This window comes from Balaenoptera acutorostrata, chromosome 12 (genome assembly GCF_949987535.1).
Source record: "Balaenoptera acutorostrata chromosome 12, mBalAcu1.1, whole genome shotgun sequence".
Lineage (NCBI taxonomy): Eukaryota > Metazoa > Chordata > Mammalia > Artiodactyla > Balaenopteridae > Balaenoptera > Balaenoptera acutorostrata.
In genome coordinates this window covers 73,705,698-73,719,797 of record NC_080075.1, presented here as the reverse complement: position 1 = coordinate 73,719,797, position 14,100 = coordinate 73,705,698, and the positions used below count along the sequence as shown (strand labels likewise).

The 14,100-nt window shown below is 36.8% G+C and overlaps 1 protein-coding gene across 1 annotated transcript in view; it reads right to left on the bottom strand.

Annotated features, from left to right (window-relative positions):
* HADHA (hydroxyacyl-CoA dehydrogenase trifunctional multienzyme complex subunit alpha) overlaps positions 1-14,100 on the bottom strand; it is a 48,322-nt gene that overhangs the window by 31,090 nt on the left and 3,132 nt on the right. The window contains exons 2-7 of the mRNA XM_007191274.3: positions 12,101-12,142; positions 11,937-12,007; positions 10,496-10,629; positions 8,439-8,577; positions 7,329-7,448; positions 5,286-5,388 (exon numbers count right to left, since the gene is read on the bottom strand). Coding sequence (XP_007191336.2) covers positions 5,286-5,388; positions 7,329-7,448; positions 8,439-8,577; positions 10,496-10,629; positions 11,937-12,007; positions 12,101-12,142 — 609 coding nt within the window. The remainder of the gene's footprint in view (positions 1-5,285; positions 5,389-7,328; positions 7,449-8,438; positions 8,578-10,495; positions 10,630-11,936; positions 12,008-12,100; positions 12,143-14,100) is intronic.

The window sequence follows — 14,100 nt, the reverse complement described above, 5'->3', positions numbered from 1 at the left end:
TGGCCCCCGCTTGCCACAACTAGAGAAAGCCCTCGCACAGAAACGAAGACCCAACACAGCCATAAATAAAATAAATAAATAAAATTAAAAAAAAAAAGAAAAAAAGAAAAAAAGAAAATGCTCCCTATTTAAAAAAAAAAAAAACATGCAGATAAAGCAATGCCAAGAAGAAAATGTATAGTTTTTTTTTTTGGCTGTGTCACATGGCTTGCAGGATCTTAGTTTCCCGACCAGGGATTGAACCCAGGCCCCAGCAGTGAAAGCACCAAGTCCTAACACTGAACCGCCACAGAATTCCCAATGTATAGCTTTAATGCTTATGTTAGAAAAGAAGAAAGGCCTAAAATCAATGAAAGAAACTAGAAACTAGTTTCTAGTAAGAAACTAGAAAAAGAAGAGCAAATTAAATCCAAAAGCAAGCAGAAAGAAATAAATAATAAGACAGCCGAAATCAATAAAACAGCAAACAAAACCAATGGAATTAAAAGCTGATTCTTAGAAAAGATCAATAAAACTGATAAATTTCTAGCCAGACTCATCAGGGAAAAAAGAGAAGACACAAATTAGCAATATCAGGAATGAAAGAGGAGCATCATTATAGAGTGTAAAGATATGAAAAGAATAATAATAAAGTATTATGAACAACTTTATTTTTTTTTAAACTTTTAAAAAAATAGTTATTTATTTATTTGGTTGTGCCGGGTCTTAGTTGCAGCAGGCAGGCTCCTTAGTTGTGGCATGCCAACTCTTAGTTGCAGCATGCATGTGGGATCTAGTTCCCTGACTAGGGATCGAACCCAGGTCCCCTGCATTGGGACCGTGGAGTCTTATCCACTGCGTCACCAGGGAAGTCCCTGAACAACTTTATTGAAATACATTTGGTAAGTTAAATGAACAACTTTACTGAAATAAATTTGTCAAGTTAAATGAAATGGACAAAATCTTTGCAAAACAAACAACTACAGCTCACTCAAGAAATGGTGAACCTGGGGCTTCCCTGGTGGTGCAGTGGTTAAGAATCCGCCTCCCAATGCAGGGGACATGGGTTCAAGCCCTGGTCCGGGAAGATCTCACATGCCGCGGAGCAACTAAGCCCGTGCACCACAACTACTGGGCCTGTGAGCCACAACTACTGAACCCACACGCCACAACTACTGAAGCCCGCACGCCTAGAGCCCGTGATCCACAACAAGAGATGCCACCACAATGAGAGGCCTGCACACCTCAACGAAGAGTAGCCCCCACTCACCGCAACTAGAGAAAGCCCGTGCACAGCAACAAAGACCCAACACAGCAAAAAAATTAATTAAATAAATAAATTTTTTTTTTAATTAAAAAGAAAAGAAATAGTGAACCTGCACTACTATGTATAGAATGGATAGCTAACAAGGACCTGTTGCTTTGTAGCACAGGGAACTCTACTCAATGCTCTGTGGTGACCTGTATGGGAAGAGAATCTAAAAAAGAGTGGATATAAGTATATGTATGGTGATTTGCTTTGCTGTGCACCCAAAGCTAACACAACATTGTATATCAACTATACTCCAATTAAAAAAAAAAAAAGGAAAGAAAGAAAAAAGAAATAGTGAACCTGGGAATTCCCTGGCGGTCCAGTGGTTAGGACTCGGTGCTTTCATGGCCAGGGGCCTGGGTTCAATCCCTGGTGAGGGAACTAAGATCCTGCAAGCCGCGTGGCAAGGCCAAAAAAAAAAAGAAAAAAGAAATAGTCAACCTGAATAGCCCCATATCTACTAAGGAAATTGAATTCATAGGTTATAACCTTCCCAAGAAGCAAAACTCCAAGTTCATGTAACTTCACTGGTGAATTTTATCAAGGATTTAAGGAAAAAATAATCCCAATTCTACACAAAATCTTTCAGAAAATTGAAGAGGAAGAAATATTTCCAACTCATTTTATGAAGTCAGAATTACCCAGATATCAACACCAGGCAAAAATATCACAAGAAAAAAAATATTATTCCTGAGACCATTATCTCTCATGACCAGACATAAAAATCCTTCACAAAATTTTAGCTGATTCAGCCGGCACTTTATAAAAAGGATAATACATCACAACCAAGTGAAGTTTATTCCAGGAATGAATTCAATAGTCAAAAATCAATGTAAATGACTTTACTTAATAAACTAAAAGGACAAACCCAAACAATCATCTCATTAGATGCAGAAAAAGCAATATAGTTCTCAGCAAACTATAAATAAGGTACATCTGCAATCTGATAAAGGGTATATATGAAAAACCTACGTAACATTATACACCCTACAGCATCAGTGTGAATGTCTCTCTTAAGATTGGAACAAGTTGGGGGCTTCCCTGGTGGCACAGTGGTCGAGAATCTGCCTGCCAGTGCAGGGGACACGGGTTCAAGCCCTGGTCTGGGAAGATCCCACATGCCGCGGAGCAACTAGGCCCGTGAGCCACAATTACTGAGCCTGCGCGACTGGAGCCTGTGCTCCGCAACAAGAGAGGCCGCGATAGTGAGAGGCCCGCGCACTGCGATGAAGAGTGGCCCCCGCTCGCCGCAACTAGAGAAAGCCCTCGCACAGAAACGAAGACCCAACACAGCCAAAAATAAATAAATAAATAAATAAATAATTTAAAAAAAAAAAAAAAAAGAAAGATTGGAACAAGTTAATAATATCTGCTTTCACTTCAAATCAATATTGTACTAAAGATCTTAGCCACTGCAGTAAGTCAAGAAAAAGAAACACCAACCAGGTGGGAAAGGAAGAAGCCAAAATGTCTTTATTTGTAGATAACATGATTATTTATGTAGAAAATCCTTAGGAATCTACAGGAAAAGCTAGTAGAACTAATAAATAAATTTAGCAAAATCACAGAATACAAGGTCCACATACGAAAATCATTTGTATCTATATATGTTAGTAATTAATGAGAAATTAAAGTTTAAAAAGTATAATGGTACAAAAGCATGAAATACTTAGGTACAAATTTAACAAAATGTGTGCAAGATATGTTCAATGAAAAGTATAAAACACTACTGAGAGAAACTAAAGATGACCTAAGTAAACGGAAAGTTATATTATGTTCATAATGAAAACACTCAGTATTTTTAAAATGTCAATTCTCCCCAAATTGATACATTGATTCAATGGAATCCCAATCAAGATCTTAGCAGGGGCTTCCCTGGTGGCGCAGTGGTTGAGAATCTGCCTGCCAGTGCAGGGGACACGGGTTCAAGTCCTGGTCTGGGAAGATCCCACATGCTGCGGAGCTACTAGGCCCGTGAGCCACAGCTGCTGAGCCTGCGCGTCTAGAGCCTGTGCTCAGCAACAAGCGAGGCCGCGATAGTGAGAGGCCCGTGCACCGCGATTAAGAGTGGCCCCCGTTTGCCGCAACTAGAGAAAGCCCTCGCACAGAAACGAAGACCCAACACAGCCAAAAATAAATTAAAAAAAAAAAAAAAAAAAGATCTTAGCAGATGTCTTTGTAGATATGGATGAGATGATTTAAAATTCATATATAAATGCAAAGAAACTAGAATAGGCAAAATGATATTGAAAGAAGAGAAGCAAGGTGGAGGGTGGGGTCACACTATCTGATATCAAGATTTACTACAAAACACAATAATCAAGACAGTGTGATACTGGCTTAAGTAATGACATATAAATAAAGGGAAATAGGAAACCTAGATATAGACCCAAACACAGAGGGTCAACTAATTTTCCACCAAGGTGTCAATGGGAAAGAAGAGTCTTCTCAACAAATTGTGCCAGGACATTTTGGATATCCATAATCACACAACAACAACAACAACAACAACTCAATCTGTACCTCACACCATACATAAACATTAACTTGAAGTAGCACAGACCAAAACGTAAGAGCTAAACTACAAAACTTTCAGAAGAAAGTATAGGAGAAGATCTTTGTAATCTTGTTAGGAAAAGATTTCTAAAACACCAATACCATGATCCATAAAAGAACACTCTGATACATTGGACTTCATCAAAATTAAGAATTTCTACTCTTAGATAATGAAAAGACAAGCCACAGACAGGGAGAAAACATTTGCAAACTACAAATCTCATAAAGGACTTATATCCTGATATATAAAGAACTCTGAAAACTCAGTAATAAGAAAAACGCTAAATCAAACAAAATGGGCAAAACATTTGAACACTTTATCAGAAGATATACAGAAGGCAAATAAATACATGAAATAAGTTCGGTATCTTTGGTCTTTAGGGAAATACAAATTAAACCCCAATGAGATATTACTACACTCCTAATGAAATGTTTAAAATTAAAAAGACTGAGCGTGCAAAGTGGTTGTAACTAGAACTCTGATACACTGCTGGTAAGAATGTAAAATGGTATAACCACTTTGGAAAAACAGTTTGACAGGTTCTTAAAAGCTAAGCACATCTATCATATGGTGCAGCCAATCCACTCTTCAGTATTTGTCCAAAAGAAATGAAATATTTGTCCACATAAAGACTTGTCAATGAATGTTCATAGCAGCTTTATTCAGAATAGCCCCAAATTGGAAACACCTCAAATGTCTATCATTTGGTGAATGGATAAACAAATTATGGTTTATCTATACAATGGAATGACATTCAGCAACAAGAAGGAATACATTGCTGACATATAACAACATGGATGAATCTCAAAAGCAGTATGCTAAATGAAAGACACAAAAAGCTACATACTAGAAATGTTCTATTGTATGATTGTGGTGGTGTTTACATAGCTATATACGTTTGTCAAAATGCAAACTGTACGTTAAACACTGGTAAATTTATTATCATCTAAATAACATCTCAATAATGCTGATTTTTAAGAAATGTAAGAGGGTGATGAACATACAATCTGGAATAGTGGTTTCCTTGGATGAGAAGAGGCAAGGAAATTGTATGGGAGGAAGCAGCACATTAGTAGATGTCAATTATTAATATCCTTAGGTTGGTTGTTTCATACATGTTTATTATTTTATTAAAACAGACACAAAAAACTGAAGAATAGTTATCATGGATAATGATACAGGTAATTTAAGAACCAAAAATAATGACTCGATTCAATCCTGTACTACTGATGTCCCAATTATAAATAACATAAAATAGAAATCGGGGTGATGTTGAAAATGATTTCGTATTAGCTATTTTTAGAAAACTTCACTCTTCAGAATAACGACTAATTTCTTAAGTGTTTGGGTTTCACTATAACCAATATTCAAGATATTAACTCTTTAAGAAAATAAATAACTTCATAAGGCTCAATTCTGAAGCATGTTAGCACTTACCCAGCGGTTCCACCAGCTGGTCAACGAGTCCCATTTTCTTTGCTCTGTCTGCACGAATGCCTCTACCAGTCAGCATCATGTCAAAAGCAGCAGGCACACCCACCTAACAAGCAAGGATTAGAGCAAAGGTAGAAAAAAATCAGAGTGGCAATTACAATTTACAAATCATCCAACTGAGCAAAATAAATATTAAAATGAGAAAAGTCAAACCAGATTTTTATGTTATATATCCATCAATGAAATTTTATACACTGATACAGATTTAGGTAAAGTTTAGTTTTAGAAACCTCCGCCTGAAGTTAAAAATGTCTTTATATCTCTTCTTTTAATTCAATATGTAGGATTTCTGTCTTATGGATTGATAAAGTGGAGAAAAAAATGTCATGTTTCCTAAAATTGTACATTTATGTCATTCTGAGTTTCTTCTGTATCATTTGTAAAATATTTAAAATTCCTATACTGGAATTAGTAGAGACTGAGAAATCTCACAGTTTTGTTTTTTTTTTTAAATTTTTTATTTATTTATTTATCGCTGTGTTGGGTCTTCGTTTCTGTGCGAGGGCTTTCTCCAGTTGCGGCAAGCGGGGGCCACTCTTCATCGCGGTGCTTGGGCCTCTCACTATCGCGGCCTCTCCTGTTGCGGAGCACAGGCTCCAGACGCGCAGGCTCAGTAGTTGTGGCCCACGGGCCCAGCCGCTCCGCGGCATGTGGGATCCTCCCAGACCAGGGCTCGAACCCGTGTCCCCTGCATTGGCAGGCAGACTCTCAACCACTGCGCCACCACGGAAGCCCGTCTCATAGTTTTGACAATGTCTTTAGAAAGGATCTTAGACTTAACAAAAAGAGAACTCAACTAGGGCTTTGTATGTAGGTGCTAAAAGAACAGCTTCTAGCAACATTCAAGAACCAACTATAACAAAACAAAAGAAACAGCAATATTTTCTATACACATATAGGCTTATTCATTCTTTCAGTAAACCCTCTTGGCAATTCCTATGAAGGAATGCACACTATTTATTATCAGAAAACAAGTACCATAAACTTTCCCATTTTTCTATGTCCAACCCATATCAACTTCTCTGCAAAGAGTATTTCTGCTGAGTGTTGTTTTCCCTGAAGAATCCACAGTGCCAGAGGCTATGAGGTTTAGAGGGCCCTCAAGTTTGATGTTAAGATTGCTCTGCAGCCTCCAGGTCTGACTGTCCTTCCCTTCTTCTTAAGAATTCAAAAGCCTGACGGGCCTCTTTTGGGTCTATAGAATAAAACAGTGAGATCATCCAAATCAGGGGAAAGGTCTGCCTCTTAACAGTTATCATGAAATAAGACCCAGCGATTTGAAAAACTGGTAAGATCGCACTGTGCAGAGAAGGAACAAATTAAACTCTAAGTTCCAGAAAGCAAGACATGTATCTTATTTATCTCTTCCCTTCTTCAGGGACTAACAAAGGACCCTGATCAATCATTTTGATCACGGAATTGAAAAAATAAATAAAAAGTAGAATTGAAAAAATAAACAAATATCAGGAATAAAATGTTATTGATCCCATATATTCACATTGTATTTGGTTTCTAAATTTTTTTTTTAAATTTATTTATTTATTTATTTTTGACTGCGTTGGGCCTTTGTTGCTGAGAGCGGGCTTTCTCTAGTTGCAGCGAGCGGGGGCTGCTCTTTGTTGTGGTGCGCAGGCTTCTCACTGCGGTGGCTTCTCTTGTTGCGGAGCACAGGCTCTAGGTGCGTGGGCTTCAGTAGTTGTGGCACGTGGGCTCAGTAGTTGTGACTCGCAGGCTCTAGAGTGCAGGCTCAGTAGTTGTGGTGCACGGGCTTAGCTGCTCCGCAGCATGTGGGATCTTCCCGGGCCAGGGCTTGAACCTGTGTCCCCTGCACTGGCAGGCAGATTCTTAACCACTGCGCCACCAGGCAAGTCCAGTTTCTAAATTTTACAATGAATACCCATATTATACCTTTTGTACAGAGGAAATAGATCTAAAGGGGCACATAGGACCAAGGTTCTCAAGTTCACATGGGTATCTTAAACTCACCATTTTGGGTAGCCTTTGTGTGCCTCCTGCTCCTGGTAGGATTCCCAGCAAGACTTCAGGGGAACCCAGTACTGTTTTCTTATCTTTTGTTGCTATTCTGTATTGGCATGAAATGGCAAGCTTCAAACAAATGAAAGAAAATTAGAGTGTTAAAAAATGTAACTTTGTAACATCTTAGGATATGTGAGGGTCTAAAGATTACTCATAAAGCAGGAATGTGCCCCCAGAATAAACTGAAATTCCTTAGGCTGGCATTTGATGCTTTCTACAATTTACCTTTCTGGCCTTACTTCATACCTTTCCCCTAAGTTATTAACCTCTTTTTGGGTTGCAGATCTCCTTGAAAATCTGCTGAAAGGTATGGAAGCTCTCAAAAGAAAAATGCACACACAATTATATATGCACCCCAGGTTAAGAAGCCCTGTACGATGTAAAGACTCTTCAATCAAGCAGGCCTACTTATGGTGCCCTAATTAGGCTTTGTTTATCCTTGTCTTTGCTCACACCATGCCACATGTGGAATGTTTTCCCACTACTTTCTGGTTAATCAAATTCTGCCTGTCTTTTAGGACCAGACACTGGTTTCCTTAATTAACACATGTGAAAGTGTCTAGTATAGAACTCAGCATGTGATAAATGTTCAATAAATGTTATTTTCTTTTCCCCTCCTTCTTTCTTACATGCTCCAGTTTGGTAAGCACCTCTTCTCTCAAACCTTGTGTTATTTACCATCTTTACTACTCACAAAACACTTGACGTACATTATGTGTTATGTGTCTCAACCAGACTTCAGTAGCTCAAGAGCATGAATCACACTTCTGAATCTTTGCCTTGCAAACTTGAACAAGGTGTTTTAGAATTGATAGGGACCTTAGAGATCTAGTTCAAAATCTTCTCAATTTGTAAATGAAAACATGACACTTTGGTTCACTTGCTCTGTGCCATGAGACTAAGGATAAAAACCTATCCAGAAATTTGATAACTAAAAACAAAGCTGATTCTCCCTCAACAACTTTTTTTAAGGCAAAATAGTAGCCTAAAGGTTTACAGCTGGTGAATCCCAACAATGAGCTGGACCGTTGTCTCAATGACTTTGGAATAAATCTGTACCTCAAGTCCTCCTCCTAAGCAGGATCCATTGATGGCAGCCACAATAGGCTTTGTGGACTTCTCAACTTTCTCAAACATTTTCTGTGCTTCCTGTGATATTTGTATTACCTCTTGAGGGGTCGTGCAAGCAGTTAACATGCTGCAGTAAACATGAGAGAAGAGAACCAAAAAAAACGAAAGATAAAACCATAACCTATTTTGTTCAATACTTTATCCACCATATCCTTATCCTATCATATATCAATATTTGGTAGTTAATCTTCAAACACTCAGAAGTTTAAGAATGATTTTGCCTCAGACAGCACTAATATCAGTGACATCATCTCTCTATAAAAGAGTGTTAAATTTCTGGATTCAGAGAACATGAAACAAAACATGTTGAATAATTTATGTTTGTTCTGGTAACAAATCATTAGATTACAAAGCTCTGTACATGAGAAAATCATCTTCTGGTAAATATTTTCACAAGCAGATTAAACATTTTCACTATCAGGTAGCTTTCGGATTAAACATCAATCAAAATGACAGAAAAAAAGGCTTCTATTACAATAATGTTGTCCTCAATGTCCTTTAATTTCAGTTTGTTTCTGAACACATTTAAGCTGTGGGTTTTTTACTTTTGACCAAAGATAACTAATTTTCTGTCATTTTATATGCTGGGAGTTGTTCAGCTAGCCTCACACAAGCTATAAGTATTTTCCTATGGATTTAGGTAGCTACTACCAGGTACATCAGTGTCTTACTAGGCTGAAATAACCAAGCTAGAAGAAAAAGCACTTGATGGAGATAACTTTGCTTTTTCTAAAAAATAAACATAAACAAACAGAATATTTATGAATTTCTAATTACTATACATAAAAAAAGAAGGGTATACAATATTGAACAAAGTTTAAAAATATACAAACACCATAAATACAAATTACTAAGCCAATAATGCTGGCTATCATTGCCTAAACTGCAAAGAGTAATAGAACAAATATAACAAATACCCATATTTTGACAGAATTAACAACCATTAACATTTTAACCCAGTAAACTAATATTAAGGTATTATCTCTCCTCCTTACTTTTGCTTTAAAGAATTTTAAAGAAGTTATATATATGTACATTATATCACTAAAAAAAAAAAGAAAATATTAGCTGTATTGGTAAAGTAGCCTTTGACCTCCTGAACTTCTACCAGCCAATTCATTTACCCTGAAACAACCATTTTTGTATGTTTGTAGTGTATTCTTCAAACCAACTACATATTTGTATCCATAAATAATACAGAGAAGTATTTCATGTATGGTTTTAAAATGTTTATATAAACTATATACAGTATCAAACATTCTGCAACTTCCTTTTTTTTTTTAACTTAACATTATGTTTTTGAGTTCTACCATTATGCTGTAGATCTAGTTAGTTCCTTTGAATTGTTTCTGTAGTATTTTATCTTGTGAATATTCCACATTTACTTATCTATTTCCCTCATGACTGATGTTTAGCTTGTTTCAAATTCTTCACTATTTTAAACTACACAGGACTGAACATCCCTATGCATGCATGGGTCCTTAAAACCAAAGGGTGGGATTTCTCTAGCATATATACCTAGAAGAGGTATCACTTGATTATATGATACGTGCATTTTCAGTTTTACTAAATTTTATCAAATTACTCTCCAAATTGGCTATACCAATTTGCATTCCTACTAGTAATATTTAACTTTCTCATTTTCCCAAGTCCTTGCTAATATGATATTTTCAAACTTTTAAATGTTTGCTGGTCTGGTGGATGAAAAAAAAGGGCATCTCATTGTTAGTTTATTTTCATTCTACTCAAATATTGCTCCTTGAACTACTACTTCAACTTCTTTAAAGAAAGGCTGTATTCAGTCTTATAAGGTTTAAGCAACAAGTCCCTCTTTTTTATTAACTTTATTATACTCATGAAAATAACTTTAAAAAAACTTGCAGAGAAAATTTACTTCTACCTTCTTTTAAAAAGAGAAATGATTAGGCCTAAAAAATATACCATTAGCAAAGATAAAAGATGACTTCAAATTTCCTAAAACTTACTTGAGATCGGCACCTGCAATGAAGCACCCTGGCTTTGATGAGATAAGGACAGCACTTCTGATTTGATTGCTAGACCAGACTTCATTCATTACCTCTATGAACTCTGAATGCAGTTCTTGACCCAGAGTATTCACCTATCAAAGGGAAATACATATAAATGTAAGGGTTTAAATTCTAAGTAACAGATGTGCAAATCACCATCAAATGCTATTTTGATTATAGGAAATACATTTATCCAGGAGAAATATACAGTTAAAAGAAAGAAACAGGGAAACAAACAAACAAACAACCCAGCAGCTGTCTATTCAGGTGCTTTGGCCAACTGTAAGCACCCCTCCCTCTAAAAATAGTTCTACTTAAAGGAGGAACTCATATTCCTCAGGAGGTCATATTCCTAAGTTTCAATCATATGCAGGCTATAATTAAGTCTACAAACATTTATCAGCATGGAAAAAATTTGTATAATGTTAAGGAAAAAAAGAAATCAAAATTAGACATATAGTATGATCTTAATTTTTAGAATATTATTTGTTGAAACTGGATTAAATGTTAAAAGTGGTTATCTTTGGGTTTGGAGTATGAATGATTGTTATTCTCCTCTTTATTGCTTTAAAATGTCCTACTATAGGCATGTGTTATTTTTGTGTTCAGGAAAAATGGTCAACTTACAAAAAATATCTTAAGTTTGAATCACTGCTCAGTAAATGCTAAGATTTACTCTAGTGAGGGGGACTGGCTCTTACTTTCCTTAATTTGTGATAGTTGTTAATTGCTTCCATCTAGGTCCTCCTACTTCATTGAGGCCTCTGGTAATAAGATTTCTGAAATATGAAATCTTTACACCAACTTTAGGTGAGGGAAAAGCATGAGCTCCTGCAATAAAGCTCTTCTTGGCAAAAGACTGGATTAATGCTGCATGCTTTTTTGAAGTTGCCAAAAACAAATGAAGTTCCACTTTGAACAAAACTTGATTTCTAACATATGAACTGCACCGAGTCATTCAGGTCGCGTAGGAAACTAAACGACATTTAATCCAGCCAACTTACTATGAATAATGACTTATGTCAGGCAGGTTAAGGAAGCCGATTTAATAACCTCATAGTTAAGATGGGTAGGTCAGTTTTAATTCTTATAAACAAAGCTTATACTTTGCTTCTTATCTAATAAACCACCTTATCATTCTACAGTGTAACAAAAGGCTAGTTTTATTAATCCTTGATGTTAATCTGACACCTAAAGTCAACTAGGAGGAATTCTTAAACAAGGACCTCTGCTGCAGAAAACTGCATTCCTTGGGCAATTTCTCAAACTCTAACTATCAAAACTGTAAGTTCATGTGATAAGATTACTGCCAAATTGGTGGATTTATTTCTTTGCCATTCAGGACTGGATTAATGAATGTAGTGAGTAGAAATAAACCGCAGCAAGTTAAATTAGGTACCTTTGAATTGGGTGAGTTAATTCGAATAACTGCTACGTCCCCTTTGACTCCATAGTTAATATGGGTTCTGTCTAAAAAGAGAAGGAAAATTTATTTGTAAACATGTTTATTGCTAAATAAGTATAAAAAGCAATGTAAGCATATCAACGAGAAGTTAAACTTACTCAGCAAAGCAGAGGACTTTGTAAAGTTGCGGCAAATATAACCTGTAAGAAAAAGGTATTTCAAAATTAATTATTTTACAAAACAGAATTTCCATAGTACCTGCTATACATAACAAAGCTGGACTTTATAACAACCACAACAAAACAAAGTATTCTAAGCCATTATTGTGACCACTGCTGTATCTTTTTGTTTCAATTATCAGGTCAAATGATTATCTGGATACTAAATGTGGTAGGTGGAAGAATGGCCTCTTAAGGATGCCCATGTCCCCAGAAACTGAGTATGTTAGGTTATATGACAAAGGGAAATAAAGGCTGCAAATGGAATTAAGGTGGCTAATTAGCTGACCTTAATACAGGGCGATTAGCCTGGATTATTCAGGTACACCCCATGAAATGACAAAGGAGGAGAAAAGGCAAAAGAACCAGAGATGGCAGCATGAGAACTGATTTTGCTGGCTTTGAAGAAGTCAAGGAATGCAGGCAGCCTCTGGAAGCTAGAAAAGGCAACGAAATGGATTTTCCCTTAGAGCATCCAGAATGAACACAGCCCTGCCAACACCTTTGATTTTAACCCAGTGAGACTCATTTCTGACATCCATAACTGTAAGATAATAAAGTTCTATTGTTTCAGACACTAAGTTTGTGGAAATTTAGGGCCACAGTAGGAAACAAATACACTAAGAAATAAGTAATCTACATAATGTTAGTTCCAAATGTATTCCAAATATATCTCAAGCACGTTCTCCAGCCAGGTCCTCTTGCATTTCTATGGAGAGATGAACTTTCCAGTGTCATGAAAAATAAAATCAAGGGGCTTTAGAGGCTCCATGTTTCTCTCTATCCTGCAGTTCTTTAAAGGAGGGGAAGCGAAGGCACAGAAAAAAGCAGCTTTATACTGCTTTCAAAGGCAAAACAACATACTATTAAAAAAAAAAAAAACTGTAGATGGCACGAGAACCAGAGTGGGGTGATCGCTGGTTCTGTCTGCATTTTTTTTTTCTTTAAGCAATCCAAGTCAGCCCTCATGGTGCAAAGACAAAGGACCCGAGAGTCCAAAGCCTTGGGTTCGACCACCAAGTTTATTATTTACTAGTTGTATGACCATGTACAAGTCTCTCAGAGCATTTCAGTGTCCTTATAAAGATAGAGTAAAAGTGATGTAATGATTATAAAAGTACCTATAAGTCAAAGTCCTACACCAAAGTAAATTAAGATAAGAGAAGCCAGACATCTCCTCAATCTCCAGTGCCTCTACTTCACTAATGATATACTTCCCTTTGCTTTTCCATCATTTGAGATCTGTGTCATCTGTATTTGTGACTCTTCCTTCTTTATATCTGTATCATGGCTCTACAAAGCCTTATCTTGAGATTCTGTCTACAAGGATCTTTGCCTTCCCTGCCCAAACTTTTATCTTTATTACTCATTGTTTTGTTTTCTAATCGCTGCATCTGTAGCAGGTGTTTCCCCCAACTAAACTGTAATCTCCTCCAACATCATCTTATATTCATTAATCCCACAGCAAAAATCTAGTGTGGCCCAGAGTGAACAGAAAGACAAAAATCCCTGTCTTTGTGGAGGAGGTGAAAACAGGCCTGGCATAGAAAGGAGTTTCCCTATAAAGTAGAAATTCTGTGGGAGGGGAGCCAGATGATAGGCAATTCTAGCTAGAACAGGGTAAACTGAATTAGTGACAAGGAACTGATCAGGAATGCAGGGTGGGAGAAGTTGGGGTGGAAAGACAGATAAAAAACAAGAAACATAAATATGGAAATAAATATGTTAGAAGATAAGTGCCTAAGGAAAAAAGAAAACAGAGCAGGTGAAGGGGCTTGGACGTGGGTTGTAATTCTGAAGACCAAATATTTGAGACAACAGGTTTGAGCTCATTAGCTTATAAACCATAAACTCTCATCCACTAACCTACCTTCCCCCCCCCCCCATATAGACATACACAAAACCTCCTCTAAATCAATAGAGACAAGAAACAAAGAGAA